Genomic DNA, 24,268 nt, shown 5'->3' on the forward strand with positions numbered 1-24,268 from the left:
TTTTGTGTTTGTTTTTTTGGAGACACCTCCAGCCATCACATTTGATCTCTGTAAAAGGAGCTTTTTTGTGTTCCAACATGCTTTTATATTGTGGCAAAGCAAGAGTCCTCATCCAAACGTCTTCTGTTTTTTCCCAGAGCATTTTCCGCAGAAATCCTCCACTTATGGCCTGTCGTGAAAGCAAACTTAAATGGCCTTACTTTGTTCTGATTGCTCTTGTGTTGTCATGGTTTCACATCCATTAGCGGAATAGCTGGAGATTTGTTTGACATAGACTGAGGTAAAAGCACTCAGTGTTTGTCGTCTTAAAATAGTGGTGGCATTTCTCCACTGAGGTGTCTGTTGAGCGGCCGAGTGGTGGCTTTGAAAAGTTGTCAAGCAATCGAAGTGTCCTTAAGAGTCTCTTAGATGGCAGAACAGCGTTTCTCCTTCAGGTTTCTAAAGTTAGGGTAAAGTGCCACGATATGCAGCACATTTAATCCCTTTTCTGAAACTTTGCTGAAATGCGAAAGTTTTAGTGTTTTCAGGCGCATTCTCATCTCTTGTCTGTCTGTGGTTCGGACACCAACAGCCATTAAATGCTGAACATTGTGCTGTTTCTTATCCCCTTATCTCTTTCTGATCAGTTTTCTTAGTGCTTCACTCTATAATCTTCAATCTTCTGAAACTCCAGGTGATAGAAACTTTGCGAGGAGGATCAGGTTTGTGGTAATAAAGGACATTCTGAAGCTGAATTTCTGTCAAATTAACATTTAAAATCTTTGTGTGTTTTATCACTTAAGCAGGGCAAATATGATGTGCATTTATACTGAGCCATCTCTCTTTTTTGTCAATATTTTGTGCAATTTAAGTAGCAAGTCTTTTGGTTTAAGCATCTCCACAACGTTCTTCCTGTGTTCCCCAGACTTCATGATTCTGTTCGTTGACTAATGTTCTCTAATTCACACTGAGGTTTGTGGTTGTAATGTTATTAACATAGGGGGCTGTGCAGTTGGTAGAGCTGTTGCCTTGCAGCAAGAAGGTTTTGGGTTCGATTCCTGGCCCCAGTCTTTCTGCATGGAGTTTGCATGTTCTCCCTGTGCATGGTGGGTTTTCTCCGGGTACTCCGTTTTCCTCCCACAGTCCAAAAACATGACTGTCAGTTTAATTGGCCTCTCCAAATTGCCCCTAGGGGTGTGTGTGTGTGTGTGTGTGTGTGTGTGCGTGTGTGTGCGTGTGTGTGCGTGTGTGTGTGTGTGTGTGTGTGTGTGTGTGCATGGTTGTGTGTCCTGTCTGTCTTTCTGTGTTGACCTGTCCAGGGTGAACCCGCCTCTCGCCCAGAACGTTAGCTGGAGATGGGCACCAGCAACCCTCCCGACCCCATTAAGGGACAAGGGTGTAAGAAAATGGCTGGATGGATGGATGGATGGATGGATGGATGGATGGATGGATGGATGGATTACAATTACTAATTATTCACATACTTCTCCACATACATACAAACTATTGTTAGGTTCCTCATCAAAAAATGTATTGATGAGGAAAACACTGTTGAGCTGATTTAATGGGAAACCAGGTGATTGTGTTTTGCACATTGTAAAGCCTAAATCAGTTACAGCCACATTGGCTGAATCTTGTCTAAATTGTTGGAAAAAGTTACATTTGTGTTAATATGAATGAGTTTATTTGGAAATGTTTTGATGGGTTGAAACATCTCCTTCACTAGGAAGTGTGAATCACTTCAGAGCTTTTCCTGGTTACCATAGCAACTGTTACACTTCTACCCAACTGATGATGTCACTAGGAACCCAGGCCTTGTGTCATAGATTCTATGACATCAGCTCTGAACCCTTTGAATGTCTTGTTACGTGTGTTCTAAAGCCAGATGCGCAGAACTCAACGGATTTATAGAGAAGTGCAATTTTTCATCCAGAGACTGAAACGCAAGATGGAGCCCCATCGATTCCCCAGGGGGCATCATACCCCTTTGCTTATGACGAAAAAGATATCTGACCCAGACTTCCCATGGGATTTTGGATTCAAGAAGAGCGTCAAACAACGAAAAGTAGATATTTGGGAGGATTGCGAAGATATTCAGGAGAATTCCGCCACAAGTGATTCCAACTTTAGCATAAGCTCAGGTTTACTTCTAAGTTTGGAAGATGGACATGATATTCAGGCACGCATTGACCAGCGTAATAAATTAATTAAAGTACAGGAGTTGAAAGAAAGACACGAAGCTGCTCTTCGTAAATTACAGGAGAAGAAGCCAAGACCAACAAATGCCCACGCATGGGATGTGCAAAACTGGAGAGGCAAGCGGGAGAAAACTCCTTCAAAAACGTTGCTGCAAATTGACAGAGATGGGCAAAAACTTCTCAACTTGTCCAGACCCAGAGTTAGTGTAGGCAAACTGTCAGAATATGTACATGACGAGAGGGAGAAAAATTTTCACGAGCAGTTAAAATTTCAAGAAAAATGTAAGAAGATGGCCTATAAAAATGTAGAGAATATAAGGAGAAAAGAATATGTCAAAGATTCTGTTGAGGAGAAAAAGCTTAATCAAGAAAAAGCTAAGCAGGAGTTTGCCCAAAAGTTACTTGACAAACCGCAAAACATGAGGGACCAAAAGTTTAATTCTTTAGAGGAATGTAAGCAAATTGTTTATGAAAATCTGGATAATATTAAGAAGAAGGAAGCTGCCAACTTCGCTCTTTTGGAGGAAAAGCGATTCCAAGAGAGGGTTAAGCAGCAGTTAGGCCAAAAGTTACAAGAGGAACAGGAGAGGGACAGAAGTCGTGAAATACGTAAAAAAATAGTGTACGACCAACTGTCACTTACAAAGAAGGAAGAAGCTAAAAAACGGGCTTTTATGGAGGAAAAGTTACTGAAAGAAAGAAAAGAGCGGGAATCTGCAGAGCAAAAGCGTGAAAAACTGGAGAAAGAGAAAAAAGCTGCAGCTATAAAAAGTCTGACTAGTTCTTGGGATTCCCAGATTCAGCTCAAACGGCAGGAGAAAAAGGAACAGTGTGAGATTGAAAGGAAAAACATGCAGACCTTGATGGAATTAGACAGAGTGTGTGGAGCTGAAAACAGTAAGCCAAGCCACCAGACTCTGCCAGGGAGAACTACCTCCCTGGCAGAGTCTGCAAGAAGATCTGCAAGAAGATCGGTGGGAACTGCTGACAAACATGACAACATAAAGAACAGACCTATACTGAGTAGTCAGAAAGTTAGGAAGCCTGTCACACTTCCTTTACTCAAATCCACCACTGTGCACTTTGCTGAGGATCACCAACAGCAAATTAAAAGAGTGAAATTCCCGTCCATTTCCAGTCCCAGATAAATGTCTGTTTCTCAGCTGGCCAAGGAATGTGATGGGAATCCCCCGGAGGAGCTGACCCAAGTGGCTTAGGAGAGGGAAGTTTGTGCCTCCCTACTTAGGCTGCTGCCCCCATGACCTGAAGAAAATGGATGGACGGATACATGGATAGATAGATAGGTTTTCTCTGGGCGCTCCAGTTTCCCTTCAAAAATGATCGATCGATCGATAGATGGATAGATATATGGATAGATAGATGGATAGGTTTTCTCTGGGTGCTCCAGTTTCCCTTCAAAAACGATCGATTGATCGATAGATGGATAGATAGATAGATAGATGGATAGATAGATAGATAGATAGATAGATAGATAGATAGATGGATAGGTTTTCTCTGGGTGCTCCAGTTTCCCTTCAAAAACGATCGATTGGTCGATAGATAGATGGATAGATAGATGGATAGGTGTTCTCTGGGTGCTCCAGTTTCCCTACAAAAAACGATCGATTGATCGATTGATTGGTCGATAGATAGATGGATGGATAGATGGATAGGTTTTCTCTGGGTGCTCCAGTTTCCCTACAAAAAACGATCAATAGGTTTTCAGCTTCAGAAGGGAGGCCCAGACTTCCCTCTCCTCAGCCACTCCTTCCAGCTCCTCCGGGGGAATCCCAAGGCGTTCCCATGCCAGCCGAGAGACGTAGTCCCTCCAGCGTGTCCATGTCTTTCTGATTAGCTTCCCTGTGTATTTAACCCCACCTGTTGTCTCTGTCCTTCGTTGGGTCCTCGTCATTAGTTCATCGTTCGTCTGTCCGTTTCCAGTGCCGCATGTCTTTCTGAGTTTGTTCCTGATTCTTTATTAAATACATAATTTCCTCATTACTACCTGGGTTTACCGGCGTCTTCCTCACCTACAACCATGCACATATGACAGAATGTCCCTAGTATTGGCTACGGCAGATATATGGCCAGGGCCGTACAGAGACCACTACAGGGGCAGGTGCTCAACAACAAAAAAAGGCCCATCTAACCGCCTTCTAGGACAGAATATTAACAGCCTCTCAGCTTTCAGAGTTTAATAAACAATGATAAATTACAAAATTGTGAGACATACAATCAGAGCTAAAGGAAATCTCTACATAGAGCATAACACTATGCATATGTAAGATATTTTATGAGTAATTTCTTTCTGCAGGTCTATTTTGTAAATCAGAGCTGGTGGTCTAGCTCTGGTTTACATATTTTGTCTTTACAGAATTACACTATTACATTGTGTGTGTGTGTGTGTGCGTGTGTGTGTGTGTGTGTGTGTGTGTGTGTGGGTGCGTGCGTGCGCGCGCGCATGGTTGTTTATCCTGTGTGTCTCTGTATTGCCCTGTGACAGACTGGCGACCTGTCCAGGGTGAACCCCGCCTCTTGCCCGGAACGTTAGCTGGAGATGGGTACCAGCAACCCTCCCGACCCCACTGAGGGACAAGGGTGTAAAGAAAATGGATGGATGGATGTTATTAACATGTATATAGGTTCAGGAAATATAAATGCTTTAGCAAGACTGCTATATATGAAAAGCCATTGTTGAAAAAACACTGCAAAAACACAAAGTCTTACCAAGTTATCTTAGTTTCTGGAAATAATATCTTAGTACACTTGAAATAAGACAAAACTAACTTACAAGTAACTTTTCAGCAAGATATAGGAGCTTGTTTAAGTAAATAATTCCTTAATATTGATGAATATTAATATTGTAAGTGAAATCTGCCAATGGAACAAGTATTTTTTGTTAATATTAAGGGATTATTTACTTATAATAAGCTCCTATATCTTGCTGAGAAGTTGTTGTAAGTTAGCTTTGTCTCATTTTAAGTATTTGCACTATAAACTAGACCAAAAATGCTTCTTTTTGCAGTGAAGATCAATTACAGCAACGAGTTAAAACATCCCAAATAGTGAATTTGTGCTTCTTTTCCACTCCAGCTCAGAACTGTTCTGGACTGCGGACGTGCTCCCAGTGCTTGGACCAGCCGGAGTGTGGCTGGTGTGGGGACCCCAGCAGCACAGGGAAGGGCCTCTGCATGGAGGGCTCCTATCGGGGGCCCATGAAAAGAGTGGCAAAGCAAGGCCAGCAGAGCCAAACCCATGACATGAACCTGGAGCCCGCCAGCTGTCTCAAAGACAAAGGCTTTGAGTGGGCCTTTATTAACTGCCCTGGTGAGTGAGCTGCACCCTGTGCCGTCCTGTTCAGGTTCTAGTATATCTGCTGCATTATTGGGTATCAATTCTTGGCTTTTTGATTTTTGTTTGAAAACGATATCTCCTGTTTCAGCTGCAGAATGCAACTAATCCCTCCCTGGTGACTCTGTGCAACCTTATGCTACTATTTCCTTTTTAATGTGACCTCTTTGTTCACTTCTTCACTATACATTAGCGGATGATAATAATATACCCTTTTGAAAGTGGTAATTTGATCATCTAAATGGTGCTTGGCTGCAGATTATTGGAAAGCTCTACATTGAAGTGAAAGGCAGTGACCTAATTTTCTAAAGTTTTTATTTTTTTCCAGTTGTAGATGTATCCAGAGGCCAATTAAAAGTTGTTCCAATAAAGCAAATTCCAAATGGCAGCACTGATTAAAAAATAATTAATATGACATTGCAGACACAAGTTGTCGACAGCACTAACGGGTTTCTATCATTTCTGGGGAGCAACAACAACCGTAGCTGCAAAATCCCTAATCCCAAATCGACGCCCACATGACACTCAGACAGGTGTATTGAAAAGCATTTATTTTATGTACACCTTTCAACACTTCCTTTTCTCCTCAGCATGCCAGTGTAACGGCCACAGCACGTGTGTGAACGGCAGCGTGTGCGAGCAGTGTCGCAACCTCACCACCGGTCCACACTGTGACACCTGCATGCCGGGTTACCACGGCGACCCGACCAATGGCGGCAAATGCCAGGGTGAGTGCTGCACCTCCCTTGACTTTATTTATTTTGTGCTTCCAGTTGTAAATGTTTTCCTCTGAGCCAGTGGACATAATCTGGACGTGCTGCTGCAGCGTTGGGTCTGGTTTTGAAGCCAAACAAAGCATTTAAACTTTGATTATTTAAAAAAAAATAAAAAAACGTATGGGTTGGGATTATCTAAGCCGATTATAAACCGTCAATAGATTTCTCTCGGATTGTGTTATTTTGAGACTTGTGGAACATTTACATAATCCAGCCCAATGTGGAGAACGTTTTCTAGTCAGATGTCCAGAATGTTGCAAAATTGACTGAAACTTAAAACATGTCAGGTTGGAAATGTATGAAATCAAGGATTTGTAGAAACTCTGTTTTGCTATTAGAAAAATGTAAGTAATTTATGCGGCGAGTTTTACACATTTTCAGACACTTTTCTAGCGTACACAATCAGGACACATGATAATTTTCAGAGTGATCCAAAGTCACTTTGAAAATGGTGAGACAAGTTTCAACTTAAAGCTCCCCATTTTCATTCCTTTACTGATTTCGTAGGTGTGGTGCTCAGTTTTGCCTTGTTTGTAAGACTTCTTTATTCAGGTGAGGATAAAAGTAGATTTATATCTTAAGCCTGCTGCCAAATGAAGAAAATTATTCTTCAGTCGTTGCAAACTATACTTTCTACAGAGTCGCTGTTTTCACTGTAGATAATGATTATACTGTGTTCTCTACTAAATTTAAAGCGCTGAATGATTGCAGTCACACCAGAGGAGTTGGCACTAAGTCAGAGGAATAACAGTATAGCTCTCTGATGTCTTTCTGCATCTGTCAGCTGAATGAGTTGTACACTGGTTGAACTACGGTTTTGCAGGTTCCTTGTAAAGATGAGATTTAGTTCCCCCTCTTGTGTTTTGACATGAAATATAAAAAGAATTCCTGAGAAATTACACCTAGGCATTTGTTTGAAGTATGGGATGCAGAAGTCACGCACGCTCACATTCAAAAACACATCGCCGTGGGAGCTTTGTATCCCTAGAGACTATTTTCTAATGGATGTAATGTAAAGCTGCAAAGTGAGAATAAACAACAGAGCACCTTTAAAACTTTCTGCAATTTGTTCATTTTCCTCTGAAGTGAATTCATACTTGTCACTGAAACCTGTATATGAATCCACAGTTTAAATTGATGAAGCATTCCTTCCTCCCAAACAAAACATTAAAAAACAAGATTTTACACACATTCCTCTTCAGACACTGAAATAATTTGCTCTTTTGAGTTGGTCCAAGTTGGATTATTGTTGTATTTTTCTTCTTTCTTTGCATGATTTGAATTCACTTCATACTGAATTAAGACTACCTGTATTCCAGAAAATTTTGCAGATTCCTGGCCCAGATTTAAATGATCAGTTTCAATTTCAATTATCAGCTCATTGATTCAAGTTGTTTAAAAAAATTGTGAATCAGACACTTATTGTTCTATTTAATTTGTTTACCTTGCACAGATTCACAACAAATGTATTCTCCAGGCATTTGGCAGAACAAACGCGTCCATTTCATATATTAGGAAACCCATATAATTGCATTAAATCATTGACTTTGTGCAAGGCCATCTAATAATGAGCTCTTCCAGTTATCTCTGCTGTGCTTGCACATTCCAGTGAGCACCAGAGGAAATTCATCTTCTGTTCATGATGTTTATGTATTTTATCTCAGCGAACTTAAAAAAAACTCAGTTCATATCCATCTATACAGAAATGTGTAATCAAATCAGTTCTACAGAATTGTATTGTCAGAATCAAAATCATTTGAATGTGACTCGGATCAATTATACCGTAATTATGACACAGTTCATTCAAATAAAGTTTAGAATGTCAATTGGTAAAACGGCATCTACCCAAGTCTAACTTCGCTGCAATCCATTCTGGGCAAGCAAAATGTGAGGAAATGAGCAAGAATTTCTGTCGGTAGTCGGAAAGGAGCAAAGCTGTTTGGGTAAGCTCACAAGACAAACATTTAGAAACACCAACTGATCCAACATTCACGTTTTTGGACTGTGGGAGGAAACCAGAGTACCTGGAGAAAATCTACACACGCACAGGCAGAACATACAAACTCCGTGCTCAAAGGCAGCAGGGCTACCATCTGCTGCACCATGCAGTCTGCACAGAAACCTGTCAGATGGAAGACGGATTTGTTCAAGTTAAAGATCTAAAAGGAATCTTTGTCACCGTTTCGTCTAGTTGCTCCAAACTCAGCAGAATCCATCCCAGCTTAAGGGTTAAACACCTGCAACTCAAAAGCTTCTTAATATTTCAAAATCCGTCAAGAATTTGGTCAGGAAATTACTTGCCATTACTAACTAAGTGGCTCGATTATTGTGCCTCTTGTGATGTCATCAACCAAGATATGCTCAAAGCAGGAATATTTTTTTTTTCCTTCAGCATTACTGTTACACCTTTCTGTATTTTTGTTAAACCTTCCAGTAAAAATCTATACTATCCATATTTGTTGGTGGGGAAAAAAAACCCTCATCTGGATGGTATCTTTAAGTTGCAATGTGTCAGTAAGACTATGTCGTAAAGCAAGAACTTAGACACTTGGTAAAAAGCATTCCAGTCATGTAAAATATTTATATGCACCATGTTAGAATTTGGGAATGGAGGTAGAAGGCCCACTGACCCCTCAGTAATCCGTCTTCTCAGTGTTTTGAGCTCGGTGAACTAAAATAAAGGGGTCTCTTATTTTCCTTCAAATGCTAACCTAAAAGCCTGCCTCTGCCAAAGCACTTTAGCAGCCAGTCCACCCACCTATTGCTGCACCTTTTACATTCCTCACACATACAGAGTCTCAAACATACACAGCTGGGGGGAAAGGTGTGTGGGGAAGGTTCTCAATTGTCTGTTAGATCTTTAAAGTTCACACAATTTTTTGGGAAAGGCTTTTGTTTGCCGTCGTTTCCGGATCAATATCAATTTCCGTCGTGTGTTTGATGCAACAGCAAGAATCCGGGGCCTAGCTTAGCACAAACGGCCCAAGAAAAGAACAATTGTGAAGGCTGTAGGAATGCTGGGATGTGAATTCTCTCTCAGGTGTTTTCAATTCAAACATTGGTAACAACTTATTGTTGATAGAGTATTCTATTCACGGATGTGTTCTCTCTCTTTTCATGCTCGTTCTTATCAATCTTTCCCCCACATCTGTTCTTGTCACCTGTTCCAGCTTGTAAGTGCAACGGTCACGCAAACGTATGCCAGGTGTTAACGGGCAAGTGCTTCTGCACCACCAAGGGGATCAAAGGAGACCAGTGCCAGCTGTGAGTACAACAAACTCAGTAAAAATCTGAATCTAAGCAAACACTCTGGTTTATTTCTCCTGTTTTTGAAACCCCATGTCCTGGTTTTGGCCAAAATAAGCCTAGCTTTTTCCTATGAACATCAACTCAATATCAGGGGGAAAAAAAACAAAACAAAGACAGGCTGACAATATGTTCCCAAAAAGCTTAAAACAAAACATTTGTTGCTGTTTTCAGAGAATACTGATAAAGAAAAAAGGTTATAATTGAAATTTAGCACAGTAAGTTACAAATGGAGAAGCAAGTATACCATTTTTGCATTTTATTTCAGGAAACGAATGTAAAAAATATCTTTTATTTGATATTTTCCTATATTCTTAAGCTTGTTTCCATCAGCTTTATCGATACTAGCCGTTTGCACGTTGTTACTCCACTCCACCATGAAGGACGTCAAAACAACCAATGATTGTTAAGTCCTGTGAAGCTTTTCCATATGCAGATTGTTGGTAGCCTAATATCACTTTTATTTAGTTAATTTCATTCTAAAAATGGTTTTAGGGCTCTGTGGAATCAGCTGCACAAACAAACAAAGATGCAAACCCAAATCTATCCTTTTGCTCTTTTAGCCTCTGTTAACAAACCTGCTGGATTTGAGAAAATAGGTGGTTATGCCATACAAATTCCTAATAAAATATGATATACTCTCAGGTCGTTTTGTAATTTCCTTTAAAAGTTTATTGAACTTGTTTCACAGCGACTGCTTCCTCACACACAGTTTGACTTTGTTTCTCCTATATATAGTTGATAATGGCTCACCACAGGTACGCAGGAAGAGCCTTTCTTAAATGCAATTTTTATAGCAGGTTATATTATCCGTTTACAATCTGAACAGACTGAAATTAGCATTGACAGAGCAAAGTTCTTAAAAAACAGATGAGAAATCGCCTATAAAAAAACGGAAAAAAACAAAACAAAAACCTCAGTTTTAGAAAAAATAAGCTTCATACTTAATTATAATATTAGATTAGAAAATTAATAATGAAATATTCAGTATTAGCATTAGTATATTCAGGTCAGAAACAAATCTAGCCGTAAGGTATAAGTAAACAGCTGTCTGTGCATCAAATAAAATCAACAGGATCTCATTTTGAGACGGTCTGACTGCCAGTCGCCCTGCTTCAATCACACAACGAGATTCATGTGTGTGATTAATTCAGTCGGGGTGATTCATGGCTCTCATGACGTGGTGTCGAGCGTTGATGTCAGATCTCTGTGAGCCAGCCCCATTTCCTCATATGGAGTCTCGGAAGCGGTGATGCTGCGGATTTGATGGGGGGGTGGAAACGACGAAGGAATCGGTTGCATTATCGCCCAGAAAGTCCACATCCAGGGTGATTTGTGCTGATCCGGTGGATTCCAGCTGTGTGGGAGGGCCATTTCCTCTAAGCCTTGTTTTTACAGCTGTAAGCAGGATAATGCAATAAGAGTTATGGATGGGTCACAGGAAAAGCTGAACAAGCATTCATGCTTTTTAACATAAAACGGTTTTCTTCTCAGTTATTTTGCGCAAAGGCTGCCAATACCTGGCTGGAAATAAAATCTCATGCACTATCTTGTATTTCTATTTTTTATTTTTTACACTTATTTAGTTGCGTATTTGACTCTGACCTTTTAAACTTTTGCTTTTTTTTGCATTGTAATGAGATATGCTTTATAAAAAAAGTCACAATATTTCTTTTCTGAAAGAATTCTCGAGTCGGAAAGCTCTATGCAAATTTAGAGCTTCTTCTGAATTTTCATAGGAGAAGCTGCCACAGCTTTTAAACTGTGTTTCCATATTTTGGCATTCAGGGAGGAAACAGTGACTGGGTCAGAGACGAGGCATGAACTATTTGTGAATAATGTGAAAGCATCACTATATGCTGCTGATACGCAACGCTGATATGCAATACTGACATTGCCAGTTATTTTTAAATCTAGTCTGATAGAACCTGAACAAAGTTATTTTATAGTTCTTACAGTTTTTGTAGCATAAATGTATTAAAACACAAGTATTTTCTTCAGTTCTATTGTAATTAAGGTAAGTTGTTGCATTAATTAAAGGAAAAATAAACAGTTTCACAATCTTTGTGGTCATTAATCGTACTCTATTTTATTGGCCAAATTTTGACTTGTCTTGTGGTTGGAGGGGATGATCAAATTCATTTCAAGGACACCAAAAGGCAACCAGGCCACACTTTAGGCACCAAAGCTATATATTTAGCTGTAATAAACAATATGTTACATTATTTTAGTAGCTTAGCATATCATACTCTCCTCTCATTCTGGCTCATGTCTAACGAAACCAAGGTAGATCCTAGTATTTCTTCAAAATATTGTTAAAATGCATGCAATGTTACTGCCCAGTTCTTTAAATAAATAATTTTAATCCAACTAAACTTTAAACTTGTAAAATGCTTGAACAACAAACAAATTCATAACATTTTGCTTTGTGGTTTCTAACGTTCTACGTTATTATTGGTGTTGAGGCAAACCCTGAAGTATTGAAGGTAATGAAGAGGGGCTGCAGGAGAGTAAGACCTCTGTGAATCCTCACTGCTTTCTGTCAACTGTAATACTGAATATATAGCACTTTGCACAATCGACAAAGTGCCACATTGATTTCTTCTTCCAGAAAATGCAGTCCAGCGCAGTGATTAGCAGACCGAACCACAAGGCTGCAAAGTGCACAAAGAAAACACATGCAGGCTTCCACCTGTGCTTACACTGAAGCCACGGCTGCTATTAAGACTTGAAATAATAGCTGTACTAATGAAGCAAAGAGTGCATTAGTGCAGAATAATAATTGTTTTGAGGGTGGAAAAAATAATGATTTTGTCTATGCGGCATTACGACGATCAGTCATCGGGAAAGTTTTTCTCCTTTTTGCTCATTTAGATGGATACTTTAATCAGAAAAATTTCTCATGCAGGAGGCAGCGGCGGTAACGAACTCTTTCTGTGCCCGCCGTAGCCTGCGTTTATAGGTTGCACGGGCACAGACAAAGGTTCACGCCGCGTCTAGATCAAATTAAGATGCAGCAAAGGGGGATTGCCTGAAGTTTGGACGCGTGCATGGTTGCATGCCGGTGTAGATTAAATTAAGATACTGAATGAGTCGAGGAGCTGAATTATACTGATGAGCAAGTGGGTGTGTGGATTTTGCCCTCTAAATGCCAGAATGTTTAAATACTCGGCGATGTTCCCTAAGCTTCCTGTAGCCTGTGGCAGCATTTGTCCTTCATCCCTTTTTTTTTTTTTTTGTCGTATGGAACAAAACATTCTGCCTGTTTATCATCAAGCAGCGAGAACAGCAAAAACTATTCAAGTTCCTGAAAGATTCATCGTGCGAAAGAAGTGGAGTCTTTAGAAGTGACGCAAATCTCCCCCCAGCTTTCCTGAAGTGTTGCCGAATTATTTTAAGAACCGGAGTCGATCATTTTACAATGTAACGCTGCTTCACAGCCGCCTCCTCCTCCTCATCATCGGCGGCGTTGTCGTCTCTCAGTCGGCTTCCCTCCCTCCCGCCCGCCCATCCACCGCCGTCCTCTCCGACTCCTCACCACCACCTCTGATTTTTCACATTCTAACAAGTTTAATTAGTCGTCTGAAACATGAAATAACTGCGAAGCATAGTTGGTGCGATGAGAGAGGTAATTTTTAGAACCACTTTCACTTTCTTTGTACAGTTCCAGCTCATATAGGATAATACTTTGGAGAAAGACTTCGCTTCACAATGAATTGTTGAGAGTTCGGGGCATAAACAACTGAGATTCAGAGCGGAGAGACGCATTTAAATAAGATAAAGGGCAATGCAGTCCAGTGAACATGGCCATATGCTTGGATTGATTAGAGCGCTTTGGAAAGCCATGAGGTTGATAAAACGCACTAATGTGCACACATATTCTCAGAACCGTTGACATCCCACTGTGGATATAAACAAATTATTTTTACTTGGCAGCTCTTCATATTTAAAGTTGGCCTGTTTTGGCTGAGTCCACAAATTGACCAACTGCAGCTGTTTGAACCAACAGCATCACTGCTGAGGACATTTTATTTAAATAAAGTAATAGTAATCTTCCCATTTGGATTCTACCTTTTAATGGCTTCAAATTGCAGGTCCGATAAAAAAGAAAAACATTCTCCTAAATCAAGCATTATAAATCTATTAAACCCAGAAGATAATGATGGTTTTTGTTTTGTTTTTATCTAAAGAAGTAGGTGATTGGCTGTAGGAAACGATGTTTCCGACAGCATAATTTTCTGTCTGTCTTACTATCTACTATAGTTATCACTGCAGCTTTTCCTTAGTAAAAAAAACTGACATTTGTCTCACGATTCCCAATTTATATTTGGATTTAATCCTGATATAAAGTTACCATAGATACCAAGAAGGATATGTTTCCATTAGACCTTTGATGATTATTTTTTATAATGCATCACCATTTCACATCTGGAAATTGCAGCCAAGAATGAACCAGATTTGGTTCAGAACTTTCTTCCTTCAATCTCTTATAATTTCTTTAAACATTTCTCACAAAGTCAAACGATGTGCCTTAAAATATATCCACAGAAGATTAGGCGTCTTTTTATATAGTGTATGCCTACATCAGTTTCACCTGTTTCCAAGAGATTTCTTTGATTATTTTCAACCCCATTTCCAATGTCGGCGTCGTATTTTGCTTCTTAATCAAGTGAGAACTGATGTTGGACTGATTTTTTTCAGTACCACGTTTTTTGCTTTGCAATCGGGGGGAGATGAACTGTGATTCTCGTCGCTGTTTAAATTTAATGAAAGTTTAAGGTAAAAGTCTGTTCTATCAGCCGTCAGATTGTTTCCTTTATGTCAGAAGTTAAGAGGCTTGATGAGGTGCCAACAGCAGGAGCTAATGCGCTGGCACTTGGCATACACCGCACCTGATAAGAGGCGTTGTTTTTTGCTCTCAATCTGTTAGCGCTCATCTTCATCTGCTTCTCTCTATCCTGTATTCTTTGCTGCAGATGTGACTCAGAAAACCGTTACCTTGGCAATCCGCTCAGAGGAACCTGTTACTGTGAGTAATTCTCCACTGGACACATACACACGCACACACACACACACACACACACACACACACATCCACGTTTTATGGGTTATTCTCTCGTTGCTTCCCACTTCTCTGCTCGCACTCTTCCGCTCCGGGCAGATGGCGCATCTTAACACTTTGGCACCAGGGGCGCTTGTTCGATGACAGAATGACTTGTCGTGAAAATGTCAAGTGCATCACAGGCAGTGAGTGATTGAGCTAATCAAGGAGACGGAGGAGTCAAAATTCTCCACTTGTCTACTCACTCAATCTCACACCTATTCATTTATTAATTTTGAAAGGTAACGAAACGGTAGCGCAACTTTTAAGTAGGAAGAGTATCTATGGAGGTGCACACGTCTGCCTCAGTTCCTGCTCATGCTGCTGTCTGTGTTTATTTGCATGACGGGGTGTCCTTCACAGCGCCGCAGCAGTACTTTGTGATTTGTTATGTCTTTCAGCGCTCCGCTACTGACTTCAGAGCCTTTGCCAAGGCTTTGTCCCTTTTAAAATGTCATAGCCTGACAACAGGCTCATTGAGGAGGAGGAGGACACAGGAAACTAGAAGCCCGGAGCCTGTTTTAACCTCTGGACACCACTGGAGCTCCTTGAGCTTTGTTATTCTGCTTTGTAAACACGACACTCCCTGCAGTCAAAAAGGCCATTGAGCACAGATTTAACATAGCATGCTCAAGGCGACAGTGGTCAGCTTTGTCTCAGGGTTTGTTAGTGAGCTCTCCCTCTTATGGATTGCTTTGTGTTAAGTTTTGGAGCATGCTGACTGATAATCCTACCTTGTCCCCATAAAAGACTTACTAGCCAGACTCATGTATTTAAAGGAGTAACTGAAAATTCAGTTTAATGCGTTTGTCTTAGAGATAAATAGATGGACTTATCATACTACTTTAATATTGACTGTACAGCAAAAATAATACTTTTGACTACAAAATGTATTTCTACTTGTCCTAAGCACGTTTCTTTGTCAACTATATTATGTCAAACACCAGGTGCAGTGTAATATGATGAATTAGATTTGTGATGCGCCATGACAAAACCAAAAACAAATCGCCAAAGCAGAAATTGAGGAGGGGGGGGATTTGTGGAAATCACCTCATACTTTTTAAAAAAAACAGCTTCAGAGATTTTAAAATGGTGAACTTTATGTTTGAATTCAGCTTGTTTTCAGAGTAAATCTGAGCCATTTCATTGGGTGGAGAAGGGCACAGTTAATTAAATTCTCCACTTGGGGCACTGTTGTGCATCCATAAACTTTCTCCAGAGTGCAATGCGTGGATGGATACTTTAGCAGCAGAAAGAGAGTGGCAGGACATTAGAATAATTAGACATCTCTGAAGCTAACAGATGTACAGTTCTTAGATGACAAAATCTATCAAAGATACAGGTGAAAAAAGAAAAACAGTCCAGGATATGATCGGAGGCATTCATATTTGCAGGAATACTTTTTCGTTTCTCATGTGATGAGCTTCACAACTTCTATTCTCTGTAGAACACGATTATAAGACATGGACTGAAGAGCTTATTGTGAGATGTATTCAAGACTTGCAGTGTAATATGATGAATCAGATATGGGAACAGTTTGTTAGTGTTGGTATTCAAATGGCTTTATTTATTTATTTTTTTAAAATTTATTTGTGTTTCACATTCATTAGGAAACTTAGAATCTACACTTTCAGAATTTGTAAATGACTCAAAACGCTCCCAGGCAGACTTGTTCCTGTGTTCTTTTTTTCCTGGCCAATCATATTTATATTTCTTACTTTCGTCTTTTCAATAGATAACCTCCTGATTGACTACCAGTTCACATTCAGCCTCATCCAGGAGGATGACAAGCATTACACCGCCATTAACTTCATGGCCTCACCTGAGCAGGTAACATCTTTAAGAGTAGATCTCATATTTGTAGTTGTTTTGCTCTCCATCAAATATATGTATTAGAAATGATCATAGTTAGCTGTTGATGTTTAGCTTTTCTAAAATAAAATTTTGACATGCTGTTTTTTTGCTGTTGTGCATATTGTCTCCCTGACAAAATCCCCCTGGATTTATGTTTTTCATTTTAAGGCAAACAAGAACTTAGACATGTCCATCAATGCATCAAACAACTTTAACCTCAACATCACGTGGTCCGTGGGCTCAACAGGTACGTTTGTGCGTGCGCCATTTTTGTTATTTCCTGCAAACTAAAATTACCGTATTTTCCGCATTATAAGGCGCATAGAATAGACGCTACAGTTAAGGTTGCCACCCATCCCGTATTGAACGTATACGGGACGTGATTTGTTCCGTACTCTACAAATGTGGACGTGTAATAATGAAGAAGTGGTCCTCCAGTACCTTATATAGTAGGCTGCCCCAGTCATTGTTTGACTCACGGTGTTGGTGTTGCGATATTGTGCCCAACTGCTTTCTGGGTAACAGACCAACCGACACGCTGCCGCCGCAGTCTCTGTCTCTCTTCCCCCGAACCCTCCAGCTTTAAATGTATAGGGGCTGGTCCCTTGGTAACCCTAGTCGAAGCTCCCCGGATGAATATCTAAAGCCACTTTGTTGACATAAAGAATGTCAACAAAAACAGTCGGACTCCGGTCGGCGAGGAGAGCCTTCCGCGACTGGGCCGGGGCGTGGCCGGATGATGGTCACCCTTCTCCATTCGCGCACAGCATGTTGGTGGAGAACCTGGTGCTACATGACCTGCAGACGACCTGATTATCAGGTCGGTAGGTAGATAGGTCAGTCAAACTTTATTAACAAACCAGCGTTCTGACAACTGTCCCAGCATGCACCGCGCGCTTCTTCTATGGGCGAAAATAAAGTCGGCGGCTGCTTACCGTAGTTGCTAGACCTGTTGTGGCTCAATATTGGTCCATATATAAGGCGCACCGGGTTATAAGGCGCACTGTCGGCTTTTGAGGAAATTGGAGGCTTTTAGGTGCAACTTATAGTGCAGAAAATACGGTAAGCAAACACAATAGTTCCAGTCCTATTAGTTTGAATTTAATCATCAGTCAATTTAAACAAGGATGATAGACTGTTAGCTGCAGCTAAATTCATTTTAGTATTTTTTTTTCCTGAGGTATATTCAACAGTAGATTTTGCAAATAATAGTTACCTAACAGATATGTGGCATTTTGCAGAAAGGTCGCTGGAGCACTATCAATTATTTCCTATTTGCACATAATTGTGCAGACTGTATATCTTTAGTTTAGCTTGGGTCATTAAATTGAGCTAATTTCACCTGAAACAATTCACATTGAATGAAATACATGTATGAAGTATAGTTAAAGAGCAAACACTATCAGGTTTATAACCTTTATTTTCATCTTGATTTGACTTGTCACGTTTGGTAACAACATTTATTTCCATGTCCATGTTTTCAGTAAAAAGAAAAAAAGCACACAAGGCAGGAGGTTATGGAAATTAAAATGGAAGCTAAAATACTGATCAAAGAAATTTAGAATCTATCATACACAGACACGGAGAAAAGAATGACTTTCTGCTGTAGTTATTGTGAACTTGAGGGAAGATTTTTGGACAGAATAATTATTGATTTTGATCTATAAAGCAATCTTCTGACAGGTACGAACATTTTCATCAGATGTCTCGACAGAAACTTTATGCTCACAAACGACAGTCATCTTAAAATCACCTGGTTGCCAACTCAGTGCTAGAGCTTCCTGTCATATTGGTGGCATAAACAGTGCTTTGTCCTCTTCTCTCAATTTGGGTTGTTCCTTATTATGTAGTCGTTCCATTGCCATGGAGAATAAAAAAGTAATTCTTTATTTTTAGCTGTTCATTTTTCACATTTTGAGTTATTTTTGTGTTCCCAACAAGTGGAGACAGACCTGTCTGACATATTCCTGTTAGAAAGGGGGGTTGTTTATGTCCAGGAAAAAACCCCCCGTCTGTTTTCTGTTTACAGACTCGGACGGTGGGAGTCTGGGGTTCCAGACAACATACCATCACTCTCTAAATGAAAGTGCTATTCCATTTAGAGATACACAGTTTCCAAAAGTCTGTTTCAGAAACAGGCTTCTTAAAATATGTATGTTTAAAAAAAAAAAAATGAAAAGGCTTTAAAGCTTTGAATATTTTCAAGTTTTCTGTTTCTACTCTGTCATTTGCCCTATGAAGTAATTTAACTCAGAGTTCTTGGTTTTTAGGATTCTCACTGTATGGGATTTTGTTGATTTTTGCATTACAGCAAACATACAATTGGGTATTTTAAAGCAGAAGCAACAAAACCAAATGTTAAACCTCCTCTGTTGGCATTTACGGTGTCTCTGCTGCTGTTGGTCCCCTGAGGAAAGACACCCAAGGACACTGCAGATGTCCGGTGCCACTGTTTATCTCCCGCCTTCCCTTTCTTCCTCCCAAGTCGTCTGGCGCTCTCTCTCCGTTCCTTCAACACTGACATTTTCTCCCCACCAAAACGCGTTAACCCCACACGCCAACCTTAACTTTTCCAGTGTGCTGTCGTTAATATTTGAATTTGAGTCCCCACTTTTCCCCGGCACAGATGTTTTGTCTCAGAAGGAATAGAAGCCTCTTCACAATTGAGGAGAGCAAGAGGCGCCTTTAGTTGGTGGGGGGAAAGAAGGTGTGGGGGGTGATTTCAATTAAGATAAACATGCTCACGTAGCTACACTCAAGCTGTCATTTTCAGTGCTTTGTTTCAGAGCTGTGGATTGGAATATCAATGCTGAGAAAGCACTGACATGAAGAAGCAAAAGAAATGATTTGGAACATTAAGACAGATGGAAAATGGTCTATTTTTACCCTTATTCTTTTAAAAATTGCTTCTAATTTTAAGATGGGCAATGCAATGCTCGCCCAGAAACAATATTACTCACATTCAAACAATAGCAACTGTTTCATACACGAATTCTGGATGTATTTGGTGCCTTACCAGAAATCTGTGAATATTAAATGGGAAATTTGGGGCATCGCATTATGGATAAAGAAGTGGGATCATGAGTTCAGAAAAGGGATGTTTGTCGTTCGTTCAAGCTGAGCTTTTCACCCACATCGTATCCATTTTAGTATGAAATATAATAGGCATGTGTAATTCTACAACACTGTGTTGTTGTTTTTTTTGAACAATAGCAAAGTTAAATGCAGTTAAGAAATAATGATAATTGCACATGAGTGCTCTCCTGTTGTTTGAAACGGACAAATAAACTCGTTAATGCATTTATAATAACATGTTGCAGCTAAAGCACCTCCTCCATCTCTATGTGTAAGCTTGTTTTATTCATTTTTATTTTTTATATTAAAAGCTAAATGGCTTTGTACTGAGAATGAACACTTTGTTTCAACAGCTGGGACCATTTCTGGAGAGGAGGTTCCCATTGTGTCCAAAACGAACATTAAGGACTACAGGGACAGTTTCTCCTGTGAAAAGTTCACCTTCAGAAGCAACCCCAACATTACCTTCTACGTGTACGTCAGTAACTTCTCATGGCCCATCAAGATCCAGGTAACAACAAACGCCTGACTGCTGAATCCGGAGTAGATTTTCTGTAAAAAACAATCTTATTTTTAGATGCTGTCTAGCGTTCTATGCTTTCTTTGAAAACATGAGTCAGAAGATTTGATTGTAGGACAGGTCTTGAATTACCACTGGAAAAATAGTGTTTATCCTCTCCAAGTGTCTTGGGGTTGCATAAAAACCTGTGACAGCGTGGCAGACAAAACGATTAAAACCGAATGCCAACCACTCAGGCAGTCCCCTAAGGTCCAATTAGAGCAAAGTTTCTTCAAGGGGAGTACTGTCAGATTTTCACACCCCAAACGTCTGCATAAACGTAAGGAGATAAAGAAAGTCTAATTAAACAATTAGACTGTAAAAACCCCACTTTATCTGTTTTGGGGAAGTGATCCAACATTACACAAAGTGAGTTGCCAAATTATCATAATATTCAGGATCAGGGTCTAATTATGAATTAAAATTAGAGACAGCTATTTGTAAGCAGTGTGAAGTAAACAAATCAACAATTTAAGGACCTTAGAAACAGATTTATTGGTGCTTGTTGAGCTAAGATGTTGCAAAAAATTTTCTAAAGGGAAATACACAAATAGATTAAATGTATTATCTTCAACCTTACAATCTAAGACATACACGTTGAATAATGACGGATGTAACAATAAATGCTGAAATTTAGTATGTTGAAAGATATTAGCCTTGGCTATAAAGCAATAAAAAGTAAAAAAAAACAATACTCTAGCAAATACATTAAAGTAAACTTAAAATATAAATATTTATGACTAAATAATAGTCAATTCAATATAAAATTTGGAGAATTTGAAACATGTATGTTATATAAGAACTACTTTATCCAAACGTTGCAGCTACACTAAGCAGGTTTCTAATAAATTATCAAACATGATGTTTAATCAATTTATTGCATTGTATTTATCTACCTTTGTGTTTTGCAAATTTTAAAAATTTTAAGATTTTGATTCACCAACTTAATTTTCATTGGTAGACAAATTATTTCATTGATGCACTCTGATCAAATTTATGTCACCACAATGCAGCAGGTTATTTGAAACACATCAAAATGATCAACCAGTTCTCAAGAAACCCTTCTACTGTTACTAACCGACTTTGTTTAAGCAAGACAGGAAGGTTTTTGCTGAGAAATACGATAGTTTGAGATAGGAGTAGTGATTACTAATAATAGCACACAGTGCCCGTTTGGTTAATTAGCCCACTCCCACATATTGATTTTTATATCCTGTCGCACCACATCGCATGGTAGATGAGTGGACCACCTTGAGGTAATAACATCTTCGGGGATGGTCCATCTGTGGAGGTGGCCCAGTAATAGTTTTCTATTAAATTTCCTGGCCGACAGTCACTTACTTATTATGGACCGAGCCCACGCCATAAAAGCAAATAGCTTCTATTACAGGATAAGGATTCTTTCCTGGTTGGGCCTCGTGATGCTGGACTGATTCTGGAGACCTGGTTGAAATCTGGAAGAGATTAGTCTTTGTTAAAAAACAAAGACTAATCTCAAACAGCATTTAAAATAAGCTGTTTGTAATGTGAATCGGGATGGACAGAGATTTTTCAGTGACATCATTTGACATTTGCTTTCAGGGTTATTGGATGTTCTGATTAATTTTAAGGATTCTCCAAGACTGGAGAATTATAGAAAGTGGAAAAAGAATGTAGGAACATTTTTGTATTCCATATCCTGACATTATTTCCATCTATCCATCCATTTTCCTTCTCTCTTTCCTTCTATCATTAGATCTTCATCTGTTCTAACTTTCTTCCTCGGCAAGTTTCATTTTTAAATATTCAAAGCCTGTCAAGTATCTGCCGTAATTGTATTGGAAAATTAAAACACGGCTTTTTCCATCACAGATATTTGGGAACCATGTGCTTTACGCACCATTCGTCTAGTTTTCAAATAAAATGAATGGCTGAGATGAACAGATTGAAATTAAATTAACCCTACATATATTGCTTTGAGTTGTATAAGCACAGAACAGAGGAGCCCCACTTATTAAAAAGCCAGACAATCATTTGTGCTTTTCAAGTTAGCCGTGTCAGTGAGCATCGCATCTCAGATCAGCGCTTCTCATCTTCTTGTTAATAACGTAGAGAGAAGTCAAAGGTGAACAAAGTTTAAGAGGGTAATGGAGTTTTCCAAGAACAGTTTAGTACAATAAAGATCCTCGTCCTAAATAAGTGCCCTCCTCCCTCTCACTATTTGTGAAAAATACACAAATATCTAGTCGTTTGTCGCTTTTCGGCGGCTCGTTGTTATAGAAAATATAAATTAGTGATGCCGTTATTGGCCTCTGTTTAAACAACCTGTGGTTACCTCTATTTTTTTCTTTTCGCCATTTCGTACCATCCACTTTTTTCAAAATTGCAATTCAGAGCAACAAATGTGACGCAAATGGTCCACCTCTGAAAGCAAAATTGTGCTCCATTACCCAGCACTACATGTTGCCAATCAGAGGCTGAATAAAGCTGCAGATGACATTGTTTTTGTGGTTCTAAATGCTTTCGGGGCAGACTGGCTGCAAAGCATCTGTAGTAGATAATGACTTGTCACCATGATGTGGCCTATCATATATGATTTAGCTGCTAGGGCTGTCTGTAATCTCTCCTTTAATGAAGATGAACCATATTCCTGACTCATTATTCACTGGACATATTGCCTTTGAGGCAACAATACACAAATCACCAAAAATAACTAGTGATTCCTATCAATTTAATATTTGTATATGCTTTTATTATGTCTTCATTTGTAAGTGTAAAACCAATCCATGTTTAGAGTGTTTTCATTTAAAACCTTCTAGCCTCAGGTTTATGTACAGATAAGCCTCTAAATGCTCACAAATCACAGCGACTATAAAAAAACTCCTTGCCTGTATCGCCTGGCAGTTTCCAAGCTTCATCCTGAGAATTTGTTTCTCCTCTTTTAAACACTGTTTTAAGTCAATCCATCTTATTCGCTTTTTAAAAAAATATGAGGTAAATCTTTAGATGCTGCTACTTTCTGTCAAATTATGTTAAACATGTTTCTATAAATGTTTGAAAATTATACTACTTTTACTACTTTTTTTTTATTTCTAGTTGACTTTGAGTTTAATCTGCAATGCAGAAGAATTAAATGCTATTGAACGTCTGCATTTTTTTATGTTACGACCAATAACTTCAATCTGCATAATTGGAATTTTACTTCTATGAAAGTAGTGCGTAATTGTGACATAGAAGTAATTTGATTAATTGATAACATTTTTTTAATTTTCTTTTTTTATTGTTTACAAATTAAACCCTAATGCTTTTAAAATCATCCCTTCTGAGTCAACACTTTGTAGAACTAGCTGCAACGGAAACTATTAGCAATAAAAGCCCAAGATCTACCGGAAGAGCTAGAGAAGGTCAATTTTCACAATTTTGCCAAATATTTTCTTTTGGATTTATTTCAATGGTTTTCTCACATCTGGATACGCTTTGACCTTAAACATTGACAAGGTCAACAGCCGGAAGTTGAAACCTCACCCCAGGCTGAGGGGTGGAGGTTTTCTTTCTTTTAGCATTTCTCTGTATTTATCCCTTGTAAAGTACTAACATAGTAATTGTTGGTGCATTGTTTTGTTCTCAGTTGAAGGTTACTGTCTCTTTAAGAGATTCTAAAAGCAACAGCTGGAGCTCTGCTCTCTATTCGTCTTTCCATTGACTCTGACTAACTTCCCATAACTCTATTTTTTTTTTAAATAATTTGATAATCTGTAGCCCTCATTTTATTAAAGAACATTAGAATACAGGGGGTTAGATAACACATTTACTCCACACTTTTCAGATTTTTTTGTGGTGACAATTTCTAAAGAACAGTGCATTTTCATTTCACTCCAGAAATATGTACCAATTTGTGTTTGATGATCACATAACATCTCAACGCATTGAAATTCACAGCTGTGTTGCGTAATGAAGACATTGTAAATGAAATGGTGTTGGAATCAGTTGTTCAGTTACATTTGGTCCCTTTTTAAAAAGAAGGTGGCTCATGTGAAGAAGCTGAAACTCCTAAACTCTTCATCCAGTTTGAACGTGGAAACATGAGAGG

The 24,268-nt window shown here is 39.2% G+C and overlaps 1 protein-coding gene across 1 annotated transcript in view; it reads left to right on the forward strand.

The window, feature by feature from the left end:
• atrnl1b (attractin-like 1b) overlaps positions 1 to 24,268 on the forward strand; it is a 72,357-nt gene that overhangs the window by 21,473 nt on the left and 26,616 nt on the right. The window contains exons 18-24 of the mRNA XM_081601030.1: positions 5,271 to 5,504; positions 6,119 to 6,256; positions 9,475 to 9,568; positions 14,587 to 14,639; positions 16,447 to 16,541; positions 16,734 to 16,812; positions 19,994 to 20,151. Of these exons, the coding sequence (XP_081457156.1) occupies positions 5,271 to 5,504; positions 6,119 to 6,256; positions 9,475 to 9,568; positions 14,587 to 14,639; positions 16,447 to 16,541; positions 16,734 to 16,812; positions 19,994 to 20,151 (851 nt within the window). The remainder of the gene's footprint in view (positions 1 to 5,270; positions 5,505 to 6,118; positions 6,257 to 9,474; positions 9,569 to 14,586; positions 14,640 to 16,446; positions 16,542 to 16,733; positions 16,813 to 19,993; positions 20,152 to 24,268) is intronic.

The sequence above is a fragment of the Poecilia reticulata genome, chromosome 19 (genome assembly GCF_904066995.2).
Source record: "Poecilia reticulata chromosome 19, P_reticulata-male-v2, whole genome shotgun sequence".
NCBI lineage: Eukaryota > Metazoa > Chordata > Actinopteri > Cyprinodontiformes > Poeciliidae > Poecilia > Poecilia reticulata.